The 17,546-nt window shown below is 39.2% G+C and overlaps 3 protein-coding genes across 3 annotated transcripts in view; 1 reads left to right on the top strand and 2 right to left on the bottom strand.

The window, feature by feature from the left end:
• Positions 1-509: 509 nt before the first annotated feature.
• On the bottom strand, positions 510-5,540 carry LOC133526554 (transmembrane inner ear expressed protein). Its single transcript, XM_061863229.1, has 4 exons — positions 4,942-5,540; positions 2,521-2,673; positions 2,075-2,164; positions 510-842 (listed from the first exon to the last, which is right to left on the bottom strand). The coding sequence occupies exons 1-4, from the start codon at positions 5,063-5,065 to the stop codon at positions 682-684; spliced, it is 528 nt and encodes a 175-aa protein (XP_061719213.1). The 5' UTR covers positions 5,066-5,540; the 3' UTR covers positions 510-681.
• A 172-nt stretch (positions 5,541-5,712) lies between these two features.
• On the top strand, positions 5,713-11,921 carry LOC133526334 (UPF0047 protein YjbQ). The gene is made up of 4 exons (XM_061862898.1): positions 5,713-6,163; positions 6,417-6,553; positions 7,906-8,034; positions 9,028-11,921. The coding sequence occupies exons 1-4, from the start codon at positions 6,007-6,009 to the stop codon at positions 9,100-9,102; spliced, it is 498 nt and encodes a 165-aa protein (XP_061718882.1). The 5' UTR covers positions 5,713-6,006; the 3' UTR covers positions 9,103-11,921.
• The window catches only part of LOC133526617 (uncharacterized), a 38,086-nt gene continuing 32,241 nt past the window's right edge, over positions 11,702-17,546 (bottom strand). The window contains exons 22-28 of the mRNA XM_061863310.1: positions 17,199-17,366; positions 16,680-16,831; positions 15,950-16,110; positions 15,269-15,425; positions 14,064-14,123; positions 13,107-13,278; positions 11,702-12,653 (exon numbers count right to left, since the gene is read on the bottom strand). Coding sequence (XP_061719294.1) covers positions 12,604-12,653; positions 13,107-13,278; positions 14,064-14,123; positions 15,269-15,425; positions 15,950-16,110; positions 16,680-16,831; positions 17,199-17,366 — 920 coding nt within the window. The 3' untranslated portion in view covers positions 11,702-12,603. The remainder of the gene's footprint in view (positions 12,654-13,106; positions 13,279-14,063; positions 14,124-15,268; positions 15,426-15,949; positions 16,111-16,679; positions 16,832-17,198; positions 17,367-17,546) is intronic.

Below are 17,546 nucleotides of genomic sequence, written 5' to 3'. Positions count from 1 at the left end.
GTAATTGGGTAGTTCGATACTTAAGTACTTATATTTAAGTACTTAACGTACAATCAGAGGGCCTAGCGAAGATGACAATGGTTGGAACGACCCGAAATGCTATCAGACTCGCACTAATATGGAAGAGTGATAGAGAGAAGATGGCGTTTCTATATGCTGATGCATCTAAAAGTCACGCGAGTACAGCCCTATATTATATACGGCTCAGCGCGCGTCATTCTTCTGCAGGACGCGTGTAGTGCGCCTGCGCCGCATTCGCTGCATGGGGCGGTAGCCAGGTGCAGGCCCCGCCATGAGGCTGCGACTAGACGCAAGCACCGCGGGGCGGCAAATCAAGGCCATTCATACTTTGCGCTCGACCTAATGTAAAGCCCGACCAGAAATATATGATCATTCTCAAGAGGGCGCTGCTATTCTCATGTATAGGGTGACAGTACAGACAATTCAGTTTAGTATGAAAAATTACGTTCCAATGAAATTCCGCAATATGGCGCGTGATCATATATTACAGGTCAGACTTTATAAACGGACTTGATTTGCTGTCCGCCGCACCGCGCGCCACTTACGTCCAGTCTGTGCATAACGAGGGCCGCCAAAATATGTGCCACAATTTTTATTGCGCCGAATAAGAATAAGAATTTTTGCAGCCCTCGTCTTATAAAATATTGTACATAAATCGAATTAAAAGTCCATCTTGGTCGGCGCGGGCGGCTCCGGCGTCTTATTGCCGCCCAGCTTGGCGAGGTGGCTGACCTTGGTGGCGAACTTCACGAAGCTGAGCCCCGCCACCTGCGGCTCGGGCTTCTGCGGCGGCCCCTCGGGGAACGCCGCGTCCAGCGAACCTGTTTGTAAATTGGTAATAAAGACCGTGGTTGCACTACTGCTGTAAAAGCTACAATTAAGTACTTACCGAAAACTTATTCAATATTGCCTACCATGTAAAAAATTGCCTATAGGCCTAGCACAGGAGGGGCGCGACAGTATCTCGCCCGCGAGATAAACTACCCGCCTTTTTCTAACCTTATTAATTAAAGAGGGACGGGTAGTCCATATCGCTGGCCAAATATTGTCGCGCCCCTTCTGTGCTATGCCTACGGGCTTGAAAAAACAGTTGACCAAGTTTATGGTACGAAATACAAAGAACGAATATCTAGGTATAGTTAAGGTATTTAAATATCTTCACGGACAAAGTGCCAAAAAAATTACACAAAAATTAAACCATAATGTATGGGCAATAAGGTCGTGTATACATATTTTTGGGACCTTGTGTCGATATGTAATACCTTGACTACATTTTTTTTATCACAATATTATTTGAGTGATGCCCCGGTAAGCTATGTTTTTATATCTCAGATACTAAATTGACAGTTAAAAGCCAAATTACTGAAATTACTACACATTGCAGTGGGCGACGTAAAGTAATATAATATCCCTTATCCTAGCTAGCTATCCAACCTATATAGGTGAATTTCTAGAGGATAATACTATGTAATTTGTATATGTATACACATAATAATAGAACATTACAACACACCTTGTATGAATATTGCTTACCTAAAACAGTATAATAGGCATATAGTAAATCCTCGTTTATAGGTATTAAGTCTATAGTTTAAGTTAGAAGAGGCTTTTATGTTATTATGTAATAATATAATTCAAATCTTTATTTGTTACTTAGAGAAAAGTGCAATTTATAAAATTTACAAGTTCTATTTACTATAACCTATAAGTATAGGCCGTGTTGTACGTAACCAATATACCTAAGTAATAGGTGGTAATAGTAAGCAAAGTGTGATATTGTGAACCACTTACCTTTTATTTTGCTACACCCTTTCCAGGGTCCATGTTTTTATTTTATTTTATTATGCGTTTAAAATTTTGGGTCCAGTCCCCGCGAAGTGTACGGGCGGCTGGATCCGTAAGGTCTGTGGGATGTTTTATATCTCTAATGAATTAATTATGTGACACTGGGATGATGTTGTGTTGCCAGGGTCCATGTATGTAACATATATTGGTATGCAAATAAAGACCTCTCTCTCTCTCTCTACCTTAATAATGAATGAATGAAACTTACTTTGCTGCGGCGAAACCACCGAGCTCTGCTGCGACCCGTTGTTGTCCATAGGTTTAGATTTCTCCGTCGTCTCGTGAAGCAACTCCAACGCTGGCGATCAGACAATGCACGGTAACATTTATTCCACCTTATCTAAATACAAAGGCAAATAAAATACTGGTGATGAGATAACATTGTACGTATGTTTTCTCAGTCAGAATAATGGCAATGTTTGTCCAGATATGTACCTACTAAACGTCTGTACAATTTGATTGGTGGCTTTTGCCTGCATACGCACTGGACAATCGACAAATCGTACGTGGCTGCTCTCCTCTACAGAGCAAATTCGATACGCACTTACATGTCGATTCCGTTTTTTTGTTTTTTTAGGGTCTAGGGTCGTTTATCTAGGGACAAATGCTCAAAGAGCCACTAAAAATATTAATAAACACTTAGGCTAAAAATACCGTCAGTAAGCGACATGGCGTCCATCTTGTTGTCCTGTATGGTTTCGAGCTGATGCCGGAACTTGGCGGTTATCTTCCGCCGCTGGTAGTCCGCCTCTATCTGCTGCTTCGTGCGGGGAATCCGGAACCGGACGCAGCAGCACACCATCACGACTGACGAATGTATAAAAAGACACAATGATATGTGACATAATATTGTTGTTGACAGCCAAACCAAACAACCAGATATTATCCAGCCAAACCAAACAACCACGCAGGTAGGAGCAGGGGAAGCAGCTGCCCCCCGGAGCTCAAATTTTACATACAATGTAGTTCAAAAACTTCTAGTGGTAGAACTATGGTCCATAATTAACTGGAATATAGTTTAGGTGGAATTCTATGGTAAATGGAAGAAAAACTGGTAAGTATATTTTATTACATCTTGAACTTGTAGCCATCATGTAATGAACAGAAGTTAATTGACAAAGGGGTCTAAGCGCCGAACTCAGTTTACAGAACTGGGCTATAACCGCGAAATTCGAAGTTCGTCAATTGCGGGCATTTTTCTCTGTCACTCTTACGTCTTAATGAGAGTAAAAGAGAACTTGCGTATTTCGGTTTTCGCGGTAGGCCCCTGAGACCTGCTGCGTTAGTGACGCCATCTGGCAATAACCTGAATATTGGTGGATCAAGATTCTGGACTAGACTGTCAGTCTTCTAGTTTTATTCGGCCACGACTCATTAGGATCATTATACTAGGTAAGTCATAAATAAAATATGATCAAGGGTTATAAAGGATTTATTATACTTACTACTTGGGTGGCAAACAAGCATACGGCCCGCCTGGTGGTAAGCGGTTAATAGAGGGTGCTTATTAGCTGAACATAAATATATAGCCGACAGAGGCACTAGAGTGAGACCAAGATAAGTTAGCAGCGATTTTGATAGCCAAGCCTGTGCAAATGTTGAGTAAACTTTTAAATAACTCTGGCACTGTCTGGGCTGCCAAAATCGCTGCCAACTTATCTTGGTCTGACTCTAGTGCCTCTTTCAGCCATTACTAAATATTTATGTTCAGCTAATAAGCACCCTCTAATAAGTATAATAACCGCTTTTATCTAGGTGAATAGGGACAAAAATGAACTTTGAGTGAGAGTTTAAAGGAATATTTCCATGAGCGTCACAAATGTTAAGGTTTTAAAACTTGTGTCTTATGTTTGAGAAAAATATTTCTCAATATTTTTGTTTTAGGGCCGATTTTTCAATTCTCAGATAAGTCGTCAAATAGTTATCCCATAAAATTAACTGACTGTTTGTTTGTTGGTTAATGATTTTAAATTTTTCATTCCTTTTTATCCAGAGAATAGTTAAAAAAGTTTTGGGAAAAAACAGACTATCCCAATTCATACTGGATTCGGGGTGAATAGGGACGAATAAGGTCCCAATAGGGGCAAGTGATCAGGGTTGTTAAAAATACAATAAGCTGATAGGTCAAGTACCTAAGTAGTGCTTATTGTACTTAGGAACTCTAAACGATTAGCTAAATATTATACCTATCATATATATATATATATATATATATATATATATATATATATTACCATGTGATTAATAGGTTTTCAATTAAATTCCAAACCAATTTCTCACTGTCAAAAGTGTCTCAAACAAGTAAAATGTTTACCTAATTAGGAAGTTTTAGAACATTTATTAATCATTTGTTGACAGACTCAATTTTTTTTTAATTTATTTAGAACACAAACAGTCACATATACAAATGGTTTTGAAGTACAATTAATTAATTAATATTAATTAATAATTAATTAATTAATTATTATGAATTAATTAATTTTAAACTATTAGTTTGACAAAATATCACGGCTTTAATGTCTTTCCAGTGTGTCTATTACAAAAAGGATATAATCTACTATTATTTTTAATAGCAGGATACAATTTGTGATTGATATATTTTTTTTAAATTATTAAATGTCATTTCCGGTTTTTGTCCGTATTCCCTCCGCCATACCTATTCACCCCGTTTGCGGTACTTAAAAAAGTTTGAGAACCCCGCCTGTACTAGTCACCGGTGAGGTGATAAATGCTTGTTACATAATCAAATCTCGTACCTCACTATGCATTTACTACTGAGATACGAGTTTTAAAAAGTAACAGTTTGCTTAGAGTTTTTATGTCAGTTATGGGGTTATGGGTAACAATCTAAACATAGGAGAAATGAATGTCTGGTGTCTAGTTACCATAATGTATAGGTAATTGTAGATTTATTTTATCATAAATCTACAATTGTTTTGCTGATATTTAACATTAGGTACTTAGAAGAAATTAATAGTAGGTTAGTAAGTCAAAATAACTACGTACGACCGATAACTCTTTCAAATAATCCGCGTTTGAATGTGTCAAAAATGTAATTAATTAAACCATACGTACTCATAACTGTCACCACGCCTAAACAAATGAACATAATGTGCCAGAGCTTCAGTTCGCCCATAACATTCTGCTCCAGCCATTGCGGTTCTTCCATACCCGCGAAGATCTTCTCTCCAATCTCCATTGTGGTTATACTTTATTAACAAATATAAACAATAAAAACATTTATAAGTACGATGCCTTCGCTAAACGGCTCACTCGGAATAAAAACTAATTGTATCTATTCCTAGGAGTGGTTAGCCACCACTGCCACACCTTGTATTACGCTATCAACCCCCGGCACTCCCGTAAATTAGTTTTGACCTAACACATAGATTCCGTGTGACGTTTGTTCAAATAACAGTTCATTAATGCTCGTCACTATCCCGTGGGCCTTTGTTTTTTTATTAAATATTAAACGTGTTATTGTACTTCAGTTAGGGCGTGATTCCCGTTGAACTATTTCAAATTTCGCGCTAACCATGAGGGTGAATTAGTGTTACTAGAGCCGAAGTGTATAGCATCGTTACAAAATTAAAGAAAAGATAACCTGCATAAATTGTGATTTATATATTATCTCGTTTCTTTGAATATATATATTAAATATGAAAAAAAAGTTTCCAATAAATTTATTATCTTAAAAATTAAGCCTATTTTGATAAAAACGTATTAACATTTGCTTTTGAATTATAGTTTATCAGATGTAATTAAACAGTTCATGTAATCAAGTTAATTTAAATTAACAATACATACAAGTTTAATTCAAAAATAGTAGCCAGGATAGATAAAACTTGCAATGTCCTAATTGGAATTTATGAATGAAATTCGTATTGGACTGCTGATATTTTTTTTACTGGCAACTATTCGATCTTGTTTCTCTTTCGTTTAACCACTGTTTCACCTTCCCGCAGAAAATAGGGTGTCGAATCTGTCCTATAACCTCCGCTATATTTATTACTATTTAAAGATCGAAGATGAATCTTTTATGATAATTGTGGGTCAATTCGTGTAAAGGTTTTATTAAGTGATGTTGTGTAATATCGGTTGCGTTCTTGCGGTCATTCTGTAGCGTTTGAAAAATTAAACATGGCCTCGAACCGAGGACTTCAGATCGGGTCCGCGTGGTTTCAACGGAAGCTGAACTTGAGGCCACAGCACCGGGGCGTGCACCTAGTCACCGAGGAGATCCTCAAGCAGGTGCCTGAGTTGTCGCTATTCGCCATCGGACTCTGCCACATCCAGAGTGAGTACCAGAATACGCTAAGACGTCGCTCCTACTTCTACATTGCTGCACCCCCTCCCACTTGTCAATTATTTGCCCTACATTTTAATCTCGCGCGATTTTTAGTTTACAATAAAGTAAAGTAAAAAGTAATGACATTTGTATCAATGTCGATAACGCAGTGGTCAGTTGACTATAGTAGTAGGACAGTGCGTGAAATGTCAAAATGCGTAACGTACGTAAACCGGCTGACGAAAGGGCACGTTGTTTTCAGTTATGCACACTTCGGCGAGTCTCGCGTTAAATGAAAGTTGGGACCCAGACGTACGAGACGACATGGAGATGATGCTCAACAAAATCGTGCCTGAGGGACTGCCGTATCGCCACTCCTGCGAGGGCCCTGACGATATGGTAATAATCCACACTTGTGATAAACATTTTGTTTTGATTTTCTTTTTTATGCTGACAATTCAAACTTAGAACATTCTTAGAGTGTCAGCTGTTTGTTTATGCGTTTTTAATTGTCACTTGTTTGCTAATTTGTGAGTCTTGAAGGTGACCCACAGCATATAAACACAAGTGCAGGACATTGATGTGCACATATCAGCTATAAGCTGCCTGTGCATTTATAAATAATAATAATATATGCCTATGCATTGCTGTAATCTCTTATCAGCTGTCAAACATAATTATAAGCAAAACCTCTGGCTTCCATTATATTGTTGATATGTCATGATATCAACTTTCTTATCATTGCGACCTTGTTTATCAATTATGCCAAACCTGATGACAAGAGGCAACATAATTAACTCCTCAAGTGGCATACATCTTTTAAGTTGTTAGAATTTTGATTTCACTTCAGTGAATCAAATTTCAAATTTATATGACATATTCGGTTGGGAGCCAGTGGCCTACACTCTAAGGGTAAATATTGTTCTATGAAAGCTAAATGAATCGATTTATTTATGATGTTGTAAACCAATTTGTTTTAAACATAATACCTAAGATATTTAACCATTTAACAGGCTAGACTGAAAAAAATCCTCAATTCTAGGCTATCTCCAATCTATAATAGTACAGAAAATTCTGTACAAGAAAAAAAATACTAAAACATGAAGGTAGTATTTTTTGAGACTGTTGCCCTATAAATGGTTAAAGAGATATATGAGAAATCGTAACCTAATTAATTAAAAACAAACATTAAGATTTATACATAAATAAATATTATAGGACATTATTACACTAATTGACTAAGCCCCACAGTAAGCTCAAGAAGGCTTGTGGGTACTCAGACAAAAAAAAACATAAATACTAAAAATACGTATATGTTAAATACTTAAATACATTAAAAAACACCCAAGAACACTCGGGAACAAATAACACAAATATATGGCCTTGCCGGGATTTGAACCCTGAACTTTCAGCTTCATAGGCTTCATAGACAGGGTCACTACCAACTAGGCTAGAACAGTCATTGAAATACCAGATTGTATATATCAGAGATTTAACCTTACCGGTCCATGTTTCTGTCCCACTTGATACACTGGAGGATCCCGGAACACCTGATAAAACTGAATGATGAAGCTATGAAGTGGATTAAATCTCTGGAGTTAGATTATGATTTCTCTGTATCTGTATAATATAATGCCATACGATTAAATAAAAATTTATAGATTAATTTTCATATTAAACCATAAAATAGTGTAGATTATTTAATTTCATTGGGATTTTAGTAACTAAAAAGAGAATGTGTTCTCCCACAGCCAGCTCACGTGAAAGCATGCTTCTTGGGTTCCTCTCTCACAATTCCCATCACGGACGGGAAACTAAATTTGGGCACATGGCAGGGTGTGTGGCTGTGCGAGCATCGGAATCACGCGGGCAGTCGAAAGGTAGGAATCATTTACGTATACTATCTACTATGTTTTTATTTCTCATTTGTGTTTGGGATAGGATAGTATAAGAATGCAGACTTTTACTTATTAGATATTGATGGTTATTTTTGTTTTCATATTTCTTTCTAACTAATTATCAGTGAAAACTTATCAAAAAACTGTTGTGATTGAATTAGGCATAAGCAGTGGCGGGCCATGACCTAAATTTTATGTGGGCAAGGTACATTTATACGAGTACGTACGAGGCCCTCTGGTGGCGCAAGAAATAATTAACATTTTTACATTGTATCCAAGATATACTTATGGACCACGAGGCCGTAGGCGGTGGCCCACGTCGCCCACACCTAACGCCGCATCTTAAGAATTGTAACCTTACAAGTCAACAACTTGCAACAATTATTATGCTTTCACTCAAATGTATTCTGATAAAGTAATCTCAAAATAACATATTGTTGGCTAACATTTTCATGGTTATTTTTAAGCTTAACTTATATATTTATCTAACTTATATAGCTAATCTTATTATAACTTGTTGTTTCTGGTGTCAGAATGTGTAAATTATTGATTAGCTCCCACAATATTTTTGTTTTAAATTAGTCTCTGTCACTTTTGTTTACTACTGTAGTGTGTCGTGAGCTACTGTTTCATATTCTTATTCACTGAACACTAAATTATAGATTGCATTTAATGCTTTTGTAGATCACCGAGACATTGGTTTTGTAAAAAAAAAGATGGGGGTTTATAGTAATCAATAAAGGGGTAGCATGATGTAATTTGTAATCTCATATAATTTTGGGTTGCAATCTGGGTGTGCCAGGAACCAGAGAAAATAATGAATGTAATATTTATTCGGTACTAATATATTATCTGTAAATCAAAATTGTCTGGTATGTAGATTAAGGGCATCACTGGTCCCAGGGACATCCATGTGAATGTTCATGGAGGTTAGTATTAGCAATGTTTGAATAACGGAGTAAACCCCTCGTGCAGGTGGTGGTGACGCTGTCGGGCTGCCCTCGGGACTCGCCGCTGTCGGCCGCGTCGCCGGCGTCGTGCTCCAGTTAGGAGCGGGGGGGGGGCGCGACCCCCCACACGCACTCGCACTCGCACGAGCGCGTCTCGTCCAAGAGCAGGAGGTAAACGGCGACCAGTCGTAGACGAAGAGATACGCGACAATATGTACATAAGATTAATATTTGTCCTCGGGCTCGCCCGGCCGCGCTGGAGGCCCGCTTGTAATATAGCTTTTATAGGAATTGAATAATCTCGGCGGGGCCAGGCGGCGGCCGGACGCCGCCGGGACGGTTTTAACTAATTGTTGTTTTGTTGTTGCGACTTGTCGATATGTACATAGCTGCGCGGGCCCGCGCCGCAGGTTCGATTGTTGAGATGGTTGATGTGGCACCCACTTTTACCGTTAATCTTACTGAGATAAGGGCGGGGACGGTTTGTATCGATTGACTTTTCACTCCTGCACTCGTTCAATATTTTCCAAGTTCACCGGGAGACACTATATTTTTTAACATGACCGCACGTTAGGCATTTTTATGAAGTCGGACACTCATTTTACTATACCAATTTTGTATGTAACGTACCGGGCCGACGTCGTCGGTCCCGTATTGTAAGAGCTGCGGTAGGTTATCTAGTTAAGTGTGCGTCTACGATAGCTCCCTTCTCTCTCCGTGTTAGGATAGTCTATACTAGTACGTGAAACGAGTCCATAGCTTTAAATGTGTCACACCCGTTGTATCAACGGGTCCTTCGGGGCGACAATGAGCTAACCTTCAGTACTCCTAGGTGTAGTTGTATATCATTATCTTAAGATCATATAAGTGCCTCGGATTTATGGGGTGGTCATCTAATCGTTTGAGTCGACGTTACAACCGACGTCGACTGGCTTGCTCTACACTCTTGTCTTTGATTGCGAACGATTAAATTTTTACTTACAATATGTACGTAATAGATTCAAGTTTTATTTGGCCACGTGTATAAAAGACGCATGTGTATAGTTGTATGTCTTCCTATGTAAGTTCCATCGCGGTAGAGCTCGGTAAGTGGTTGGGATCACGCCTCTGTTCCTGATTCGGTATTAGGGTATTTGGTATCACCTTATCCGGCCACGTCTATGTTACTTAAATAAGGTAATTATACTATAAGAGGTCTGAGAATCCATTTTAGACTCTCACTAGGGCAGGGGTTCCCAACTTTATTTGTCATCTTACCCGTCCTGACGACGACATTATTTTTTCTGCCTCCTTTAGATTTTGCGATGGCCAAAAATCAAGAAAATCTACGAGTTTTCATGATTGTCTAAACATTCCGCGTCCCCAATGCCATCGCGATACGCCTCCACTATTGGGAACTCCTGCACTATTCAGAGCAAAGCAGTCGTAAGACTAGATAGTGTAGTGAGGATCGATTGCTTTTGAAAACGTTCTGGGAACGATCTCAGTTTTGTACATTCCGTTTCGCATTCCGCTTTACATGTCCCATCGGCGCTTGTGTGGCACAATTTTACACATGAGACTTAGTTAGGAGTTAATAAATTATAAATAGTAGGTTACGGTGTAAGGCACTGAGCGGCGCCGCTTAGACGTTTTGATACCGCGTGTACAAAGTTAGATGTCTCAGACATGACCGTTGGTCTCACGGAACTTAGACTTACCTCACTTAGGCAGCTTGTACGTTCATACTCGGCCTTTTAGACTCACCTTTATATTATCGACTATACCGGTTCTTTTTAAACTTGTTTATCTTATTGAGTAGTTTTTTTATCGTTATAAACAAAGCTTTGAGCTTGTCTTATAAGTTGTAAAGGGTATCTATATATACTTCACTTGTGCTGTTTGATTTTCGCATATTCTACGGTTTTTCATAATTCGTATTCTTTATAATACCTAAGTTATTCTCTTTTGATAGATTCGGGGAGTGGGCTGAGGGAAGGTTATTAAGTGCTTTTTAATACATAATTAAGTAAGGGATGTAAATATTTTTTGCATTAATATAATGTACATGAGCATTAATCCGTGTACATACTGATCACGTGTAAAAACGTTTCAAGTGCTATTCGTGTATGAGTGTTAGATAAGCCACTGCCATTAAAGATTTGCCTCTTGTAATATACTCGATTTATTTTGTCACGAGACTTAACGTTTAGTTTCCGCTTTGTTACGGTATCAAAAATAGTAAAGATAATAAATATCCTAAGTAGAAGTTTTCCAATGAAGAATAGCGACTGGATCGCGTAGTTGTAACTCGATTGTTTTATCGTTAAGTGTTTCACCTCGGAACACCGTTGTTTTTGTTGGTCATTATGTAGCTTATAGATTGTCCCAGTTTAGGCTGTTCAGTGACAACGAATGTGCTAGTGTTACCTTTTAAGTGGTCGCAAAATTTTGGTTCCATTGTGTTCCTTTTGAGGACCTACAAATGTTTTAAAACCGTGAGCAATTGTGCAGTCCCTTTCATAAATGCCATTTATTTGTCCTCCTGTGTATGATGCAATGAGTGTTTCACAATTTCAAATATATTATTAAGCGTAACAAATTCACTATAAGGGCACGAATTTTATCTAATTATTTAATCAGTATCATTAATTTGATAATTAATATATTTATTGCACATAGGAAACGAGGTTGTAATCATGATTAATAAAATAACCAAGAAGGGAGACAAATAATTTGTGTGTATATTATTTAAGATCAATTATTATATCAATATTGTATGATTGTACAGTGAACGGTCACTACTTGCTGGTTTCGTGCTCACTCAGTGACGTCAGGACATCCTGTCGCAATCAAATGTAATTGTATCATATTACTTGTACAATATAAATATATAGATCCACAATTATGAAAGAGATTAAATATTTGCAAAAGTTAAAACATGAGTTTTATTTTAATTTCTAAGTTAACTTCAGTCGTATCGCGGCACGTTTACACTAGGCCCACATTTCTCAATAGTGCCGGCTTATCTGCTGTCAGCCTAATGTAAACATCCCCTTAAGGTGCTTTTCCGTTTTATAAATGCTTCTAATACACGCAGAAGTTGGTTTCCATCTCTATTTGTTAGAAAGAGATTTAACTTGCAGTAGAGGTTACATGCACATAAAAGCGGACTTCTGGGGCGCGTTTCATAAAGCTCCAAGTAACAATTTACAAGTCTAAACTGGCAACACTGACCAAAACGCCGCTCGTCATAACAAAAGCCGTTTTACACCTGTAAAGCGCCAATTACATTTCCCGATATCAGGCCCCAATGTCGGTCCCCAGTCCCGATGTCGGGCCTGATAATCGTTTTCCGTTTCACGCACGCATCAGCACATCGTTAACAATATTTGCATATATGAACCATTTTTTTACATTTCAAATATTGTAAACGATGTGATTTGGTGAAACGAAGAAAAATAGTCGTGCTCGGGCCTGATATCCGGCCTGATAAAGTGTGGATGTAATTGGCACTTCAAATTGTAGCTTTTAAAACTGGGTTCTGGTCGGTAAAATAGCACCTTTACATTGGGTTAGTTGTTAAGGCTACACTACACTAGATATTTGGCATCTTCGGTGCTCACGGCGTCACCTCCGCGCTGGTGATGTTGTGGGGCCCGGGGCCGGCGTCTGTGGATGAGACAATATTAAATTTATTAGCCAAACGGTCACTAAAGAATATTATTTTTTCAAACACAAGTAAATGTAACATTATAGGATTGTAATTCTTTACAAAGACAAACATAACTAGAATAAATTATGGTCTAAGATCCGTTATAAGGAATTTCTACCATAATCAGCATTAAAAATACCAGGGCAAATTATTTGCGCGGAAATAGTGAGCAGCGTTTTGTTTACTGCGCGTAGTAACACTTGTACTTATTCCGTGGCGTAGTTAAAGAAAGGTACTATTTCTCACGCTTGTGAATTTATAGTGCAGTGTTTTATTCGTACGTCGTTTCGTATATACAAATTCACCCAGCATCAGGTAGTTCAGTTTGATTATACCACGGCAAATATAGTAGCGTAGGCGGTTACCGTAGCCTATAGACGCCTGCAAGTCCAGGGGAGTCCGATACATACCTTCAAGTTTGGCTTTGGCGTGCACTGTGCTCATACTGTCCTTCAGCTTGTCCAGCGCGTCTCCGAGCCCCGTCTTGATCTGGCCGAACTCCTGGGTGACCAGGGATAACCTCCCCAGCAGGTAATTCAGGTTATCGTTTACTTCGGTCATCCGCGTCGTGATTGTGCTGACCTGAGTCAAAATCATCAAGAAATGAGTAAACTGATGAATCAAATCAGTACATGGGAGAATCAACTTTTTAGCGTCACTCGTTGCCATGGTTACGATTAGATGTCCAGGGGACAAAAGTTCATTGAAATACTGATTTTATGGTACTTAAATGTATCAAACTTGCGTTTTTGTGGTCGTTATAACCAATGTACATAATGGGCCCCCTACTAAGCATGTTAATAGAACGGCATACAACGTCTCTTCAAACAAACTGTGCCACTGTTGTCCCTTGGACAACGGGACAGGATAACAAAACAAAAAAAGTTGATTCACCCACATACTGATACCGACAGAATGATAAGTTACAAAACTTCCACCATTGAAGGATCTGTTATTAAAAATTAGATCTGTTAAAACTGTAGAACTACTCTTACAGGCTGGCTCAAAATTACATTAAGTAAAAATTTTTAGGAACATTTTTCTTACACATCTTTTACGAAATGACATTAAAAATTAACGTACAATCATATAAGTAATTAAACAAAACATAATTATTATCTATCTTTAAAATACTCTGTAAACTTTATACACAAACGTTATCAACAATATGCAGCAGAAAAAAAAAATGGCATCGTATTTTTGTACCGTCCTGAATAGGGTAACCCATATAGGATGTTTCGCGGGTAACCATGGCTTAACTCGCAATCGTTGTTACCAGTCCATAAATGTGTTTTACAGAAACAATTAGATTAATGGACGTTTTAATAGTCGTTATTTCCAAAGCCATAAAGTCGTTAATTGATTACCTTGCCTTTCATGCTGTCCAATGTCGTGGCGGTAGTATTCACATACTGGTCGGTCTGCTCCTGTGGGAATAAGGATTTATAATAGAATTAAAGGTTAACGCACAGATGTCAAAATCTACTCTTTACAATGCGCGCACGCCAACTCTCAAAGGTCAACGTCAAAGGTTTATTTGAAAAATATTTTTTTATTGCACACTTATCAGCACCATAAGAGTCCTCTAAGTGTCATTACATCCTATTTGATATCGTTTGAGTTGAGCCGGCACCCCGTTAGCTACCCAATAAATTTTCTAACTAACTGGCTTTATTTGAAGGCCGTATAGTATTTTCGGACTTTCGTATACTTATAAGATTTTGTTGAGGCTGTAATTATTCTTTTCGAATTTTTCGATACCGCTTATATGACAGGGATTTTACCAATTTGTTTACTGTAGCTTGTCGCAAACAGAACATAATTACCGGTGGCGGTGTCGCTACTAACTGTTGCTTGCGTCAACACCAAAACGGCGGGTGAATAAGCCAGTCAGTGGATTGATAAGTGTGCAAGAACCCTAAATTGGCGGGTTTACGCCTCATAAAGTGTTTTTCCATTGCTAAAGCCCCATGAATAAAATATACGGCATCTGTTTGTTTTGCGCGTAATGACGAGTGTTAGTTGCGTTGTTAACAACGCGTTATGGATTAGCTTTGATGGTAGTAAACGCAACGTTAGGGCTTTTTTTAACATGTTAGCCGCGTTCTTAGGTGATAACGTTTTGTGTCGACGCATGTAATTCTAAGGTTTTGTGTGAGCATCAGCTCATTTACATCCACGACATCCACGTAGCCGACATAGCTAAACTCTGTTGGCAATTGTAGTTGGTTATTGTAAGGGTTACAAATGTATCTGACATGACACCGGTTTACCGCCAAACTTGCGACATTTCTGACTCGATCTTGTCGCTCGTGTGACTTACAGTGAGTTCATCCAAGGACGGCTGGCGGTCATCTGCTGGTACATGATACCGGTCTACCGCCGAACTTGCGACATTTCTGACTTGATCATGTCGCTCGTTTTGCTCAGGGTTTTTAGTGACTTACAATGAGTTCGTCCAAGGATGTTTTACGGTCATCTGCTGGTACATGACACCGATCTACCGCCCAAACTTGCGACATTTCTGACGCAATCATGTCGCTCGTTTTGCTCAGGGTCTTTAGTGACTTACAGTGAGTTTATCCAATGACCGCTGGTTGGCGGTCATCTGCTGGTACATGACGCCGATCTGCCGCCAAACTTGCGACATTTCTGACTCGATCTTGGCGCTGGTGTTGCTGAGGGCTGCGGCGTGGTTTTCAATCATCTTCAGTTCTATGCTGTCAAATCTGTAAGTTTAATATGGGATTAATATTGCATCACCACCGTCATATGTTTTGAGTTCTAAACACTCGAAAGGTCATTTGAACACAGAAAGCTTCAATTAAACTTCATCCGGTTGTTAGAATTTTAGCACAGAAAGGGGCAAAGCCGGCAAAGGTAACAAAGATAAACTCTTGAGTCGAGTATTATAAGATGATTTTATGAAAAGTGGTTCTTGATCTCCAGTAGGATGCAAAAAGAATTCCAAATAAAGGTCCGCCTAGATTTGATTAATGCGCCACGAATGTGCATGCTCACGTGCTACATTGCAAAATGCGATTTCGCGAATGGCGCGACAGCGGCACATTCGCCAGTTCTAAAGGCCTACCCTACCGCAAACCACTTTGTTCATTCGTGTTTGTACGCCTGTTTGCCTCTATATATATATCGGTCGAATATACGAGAGCGACAGAGGCAGATAACTAAATTTCGCGGTAAGCCCTCTGGACGCATTATACGATGAAAGAGAGATTAGATGTTTACGATATACCTGTCGCTAACTGATTTGTTGAGGCGTGAGCCCTGCGCGCGTACCAGCTCTCCTACTTCGACTAGGATCTGGTGGACACCGTACTCGATACGTTTCTTCGTCGCCAGTACATTGTCTGCCGTCGATTGCATCACGTGCTCGTCCTTTGCTAACGCTTGGACCTAGACAACAAGACGCAATAGGTAAATACATGAAAATCCATATTAAGCCTGGAAGAAATCACAGTTCTCAAGGTAACGAAGTATGTACCTACTATACACCTACACCTGCAAAGGTAAGTTGTACCTATACTTGATGCGGCCAATGATGATCCCTATGACAGTTCATTTTTAGGGTTCCGTAGCCAAATGGCAAAAAACGAAACCCTTATGGATTCGTCATGTCTGTCTGTCTGTCCGTTCGTATGTCACAGCCACTTTTTTCCGAAACCATAAGAAGTATACTGTTGAAACTTGGTAAGGTAAGTAGATGTATTCTGTGAACCGCATTAAGATTTTCACACAAAAATAGAAAAAAAAAACAATACATTTTGGGAGTTTCCATCATTTCTTGTATTTTTTCTTGATAAAATTATTTATCACGGAAAAAGGAACGCCTACAAAATTCAAAATTCAAAAATTTATTCTGCAAGTAGGCCTCAAGGGCTCTTTTACAAGTCTATACAACATTTATAGTAGTACTACACTACAATGCCATGTTTCGCGACGAAACGAAAGGGATTAAACTGTACCTCAGCATGTAGAGCGATATAGTTTCTTGAAATATCTGTAAGCGCTCGCTCGCTCAGCGTGTTCCCTTGCGTCAAGCTCTGCTGGATGTCCTCGTTGGTCCTCGTGAGGCGGTCGCTCAACTCTCGAAGCTTGGTCACGACTTTAGATACGCCTGTGGAAAGAGGTTTTCATTGTTAATTTGCGATTGGATTTGTAACGTGCTCTGTTTGATCCGGTTCGAAGGACCAACGTAAACAGGCATTTCATACAAGAACATTGAACGCAGTTTCCCCGCAATAATTCATCTATTTTAGACGGACTGTTTTCCAGCTGCAACGCGTACATAACTGATTATACTTTACAAGTTGCACTGGGGGCATTCATGTTCTCCGTTGACCGTCGACCTATTGTAAACTACTAGGGTTCTAGGTTATTTGGTTGCTCATTACTTGCGCTGTGAAATATCCAATATATTCGTAAACAACCTACGTGAATCATAAATTAAAGCCCGTGACTGTACTTATACGGTGGATATTCACCCTGCTCGTTGTTCTCCGTGAGGCTAGCGCCGGCAGCGGCGACGGCGTCCAGCGTCAGGTTGGTCGACCACCGCAGGTCAGCTAGCCGAGGCAGATCCTTCCACATGCTTTCCGCGTCGCCGAGGAGTCGTTGAATCTTCTTCACTTCCTTCTCTTGCCGTTCCATTACTGTTAACAGAAATATTTTACTGACATAGAAAGGAACACTTTTCCGAAGTAGGTACCGAAATAGCATAGTTATTTGCTGGGGATAATTTGGAATCCCGAGCAAGCGAAAGATTCTAGATTAAATCAACAGAGTCAAGTTGTGACTTCTTCTTCCTCGCGTTGTCCCGGCATTTTGCCACG

Source organism: Cydia pomonella, chromosome 16, assembly GCF_033807575.1.
Source record: "Cydia pomonella isolate Wapato2018A chromosome 16, ilCydPomo1, whole genome shotgun sequence".
Classification (NCBI taxonomy): domain Eukaryota; kingdom Metazoa; phylum Arthropoda; class Insecta; order Lepidoptera; family Tortricidae; genus Cydia; species Cydia pomonella.
Note: the sequence above shows the minus strand (reverse complement) of the source record. Positions and strands in the feature narration are given on the sequence as shown.

Excerpts from the sequence above, each read along its gene's own strand:
- LOC133526334 (XM_061862898.1), top strand. The coding sequence starts at position 6,007 with ATGGCCTCGAACCGAGGACTTCAGATCGGGTCCGCGTGGTTTCAACGG. Across the intron at positions 6,164-6,416 it reads CGGACTCTGCCACATCCAGA|TTATGCACACTTCGGCGAGT; the intron begins GTGAGTACCAGA and ends CGTTGTTTTCAG. Across the intron at positions 8,035-9,027 it reads ATCACGCGGGCAGTCGAAAG|GTGGTGGTGACGCTGTCGGG; the intron begins GTAGGAATCATT and ends CCCCTCGTGCAG.
- LOC133526554 (XM_061863229.1), bottom strand. The coding sequence starts at position 5,065 with ATGGAGATTGGAGAGAAGATCTTCGCGGGTATGGAAGAACCGCAATGG. Across the intron at positions 2,165-2,520 it reads CGCCATGTCGCTTACTGACG|CGTTGGAGTTGCTTCACGAG; the intron begins GTATTTTTAGCC and ends TCTGATCGCCAG. Across the intron at positions 843-2,074 it reads GGTGGTTTCGCCGCAGCAAA|GTTCGCTGGACGCGGCGTTC; the intron begins GTAAGTTTCATT and ends ATTTACAAACAG.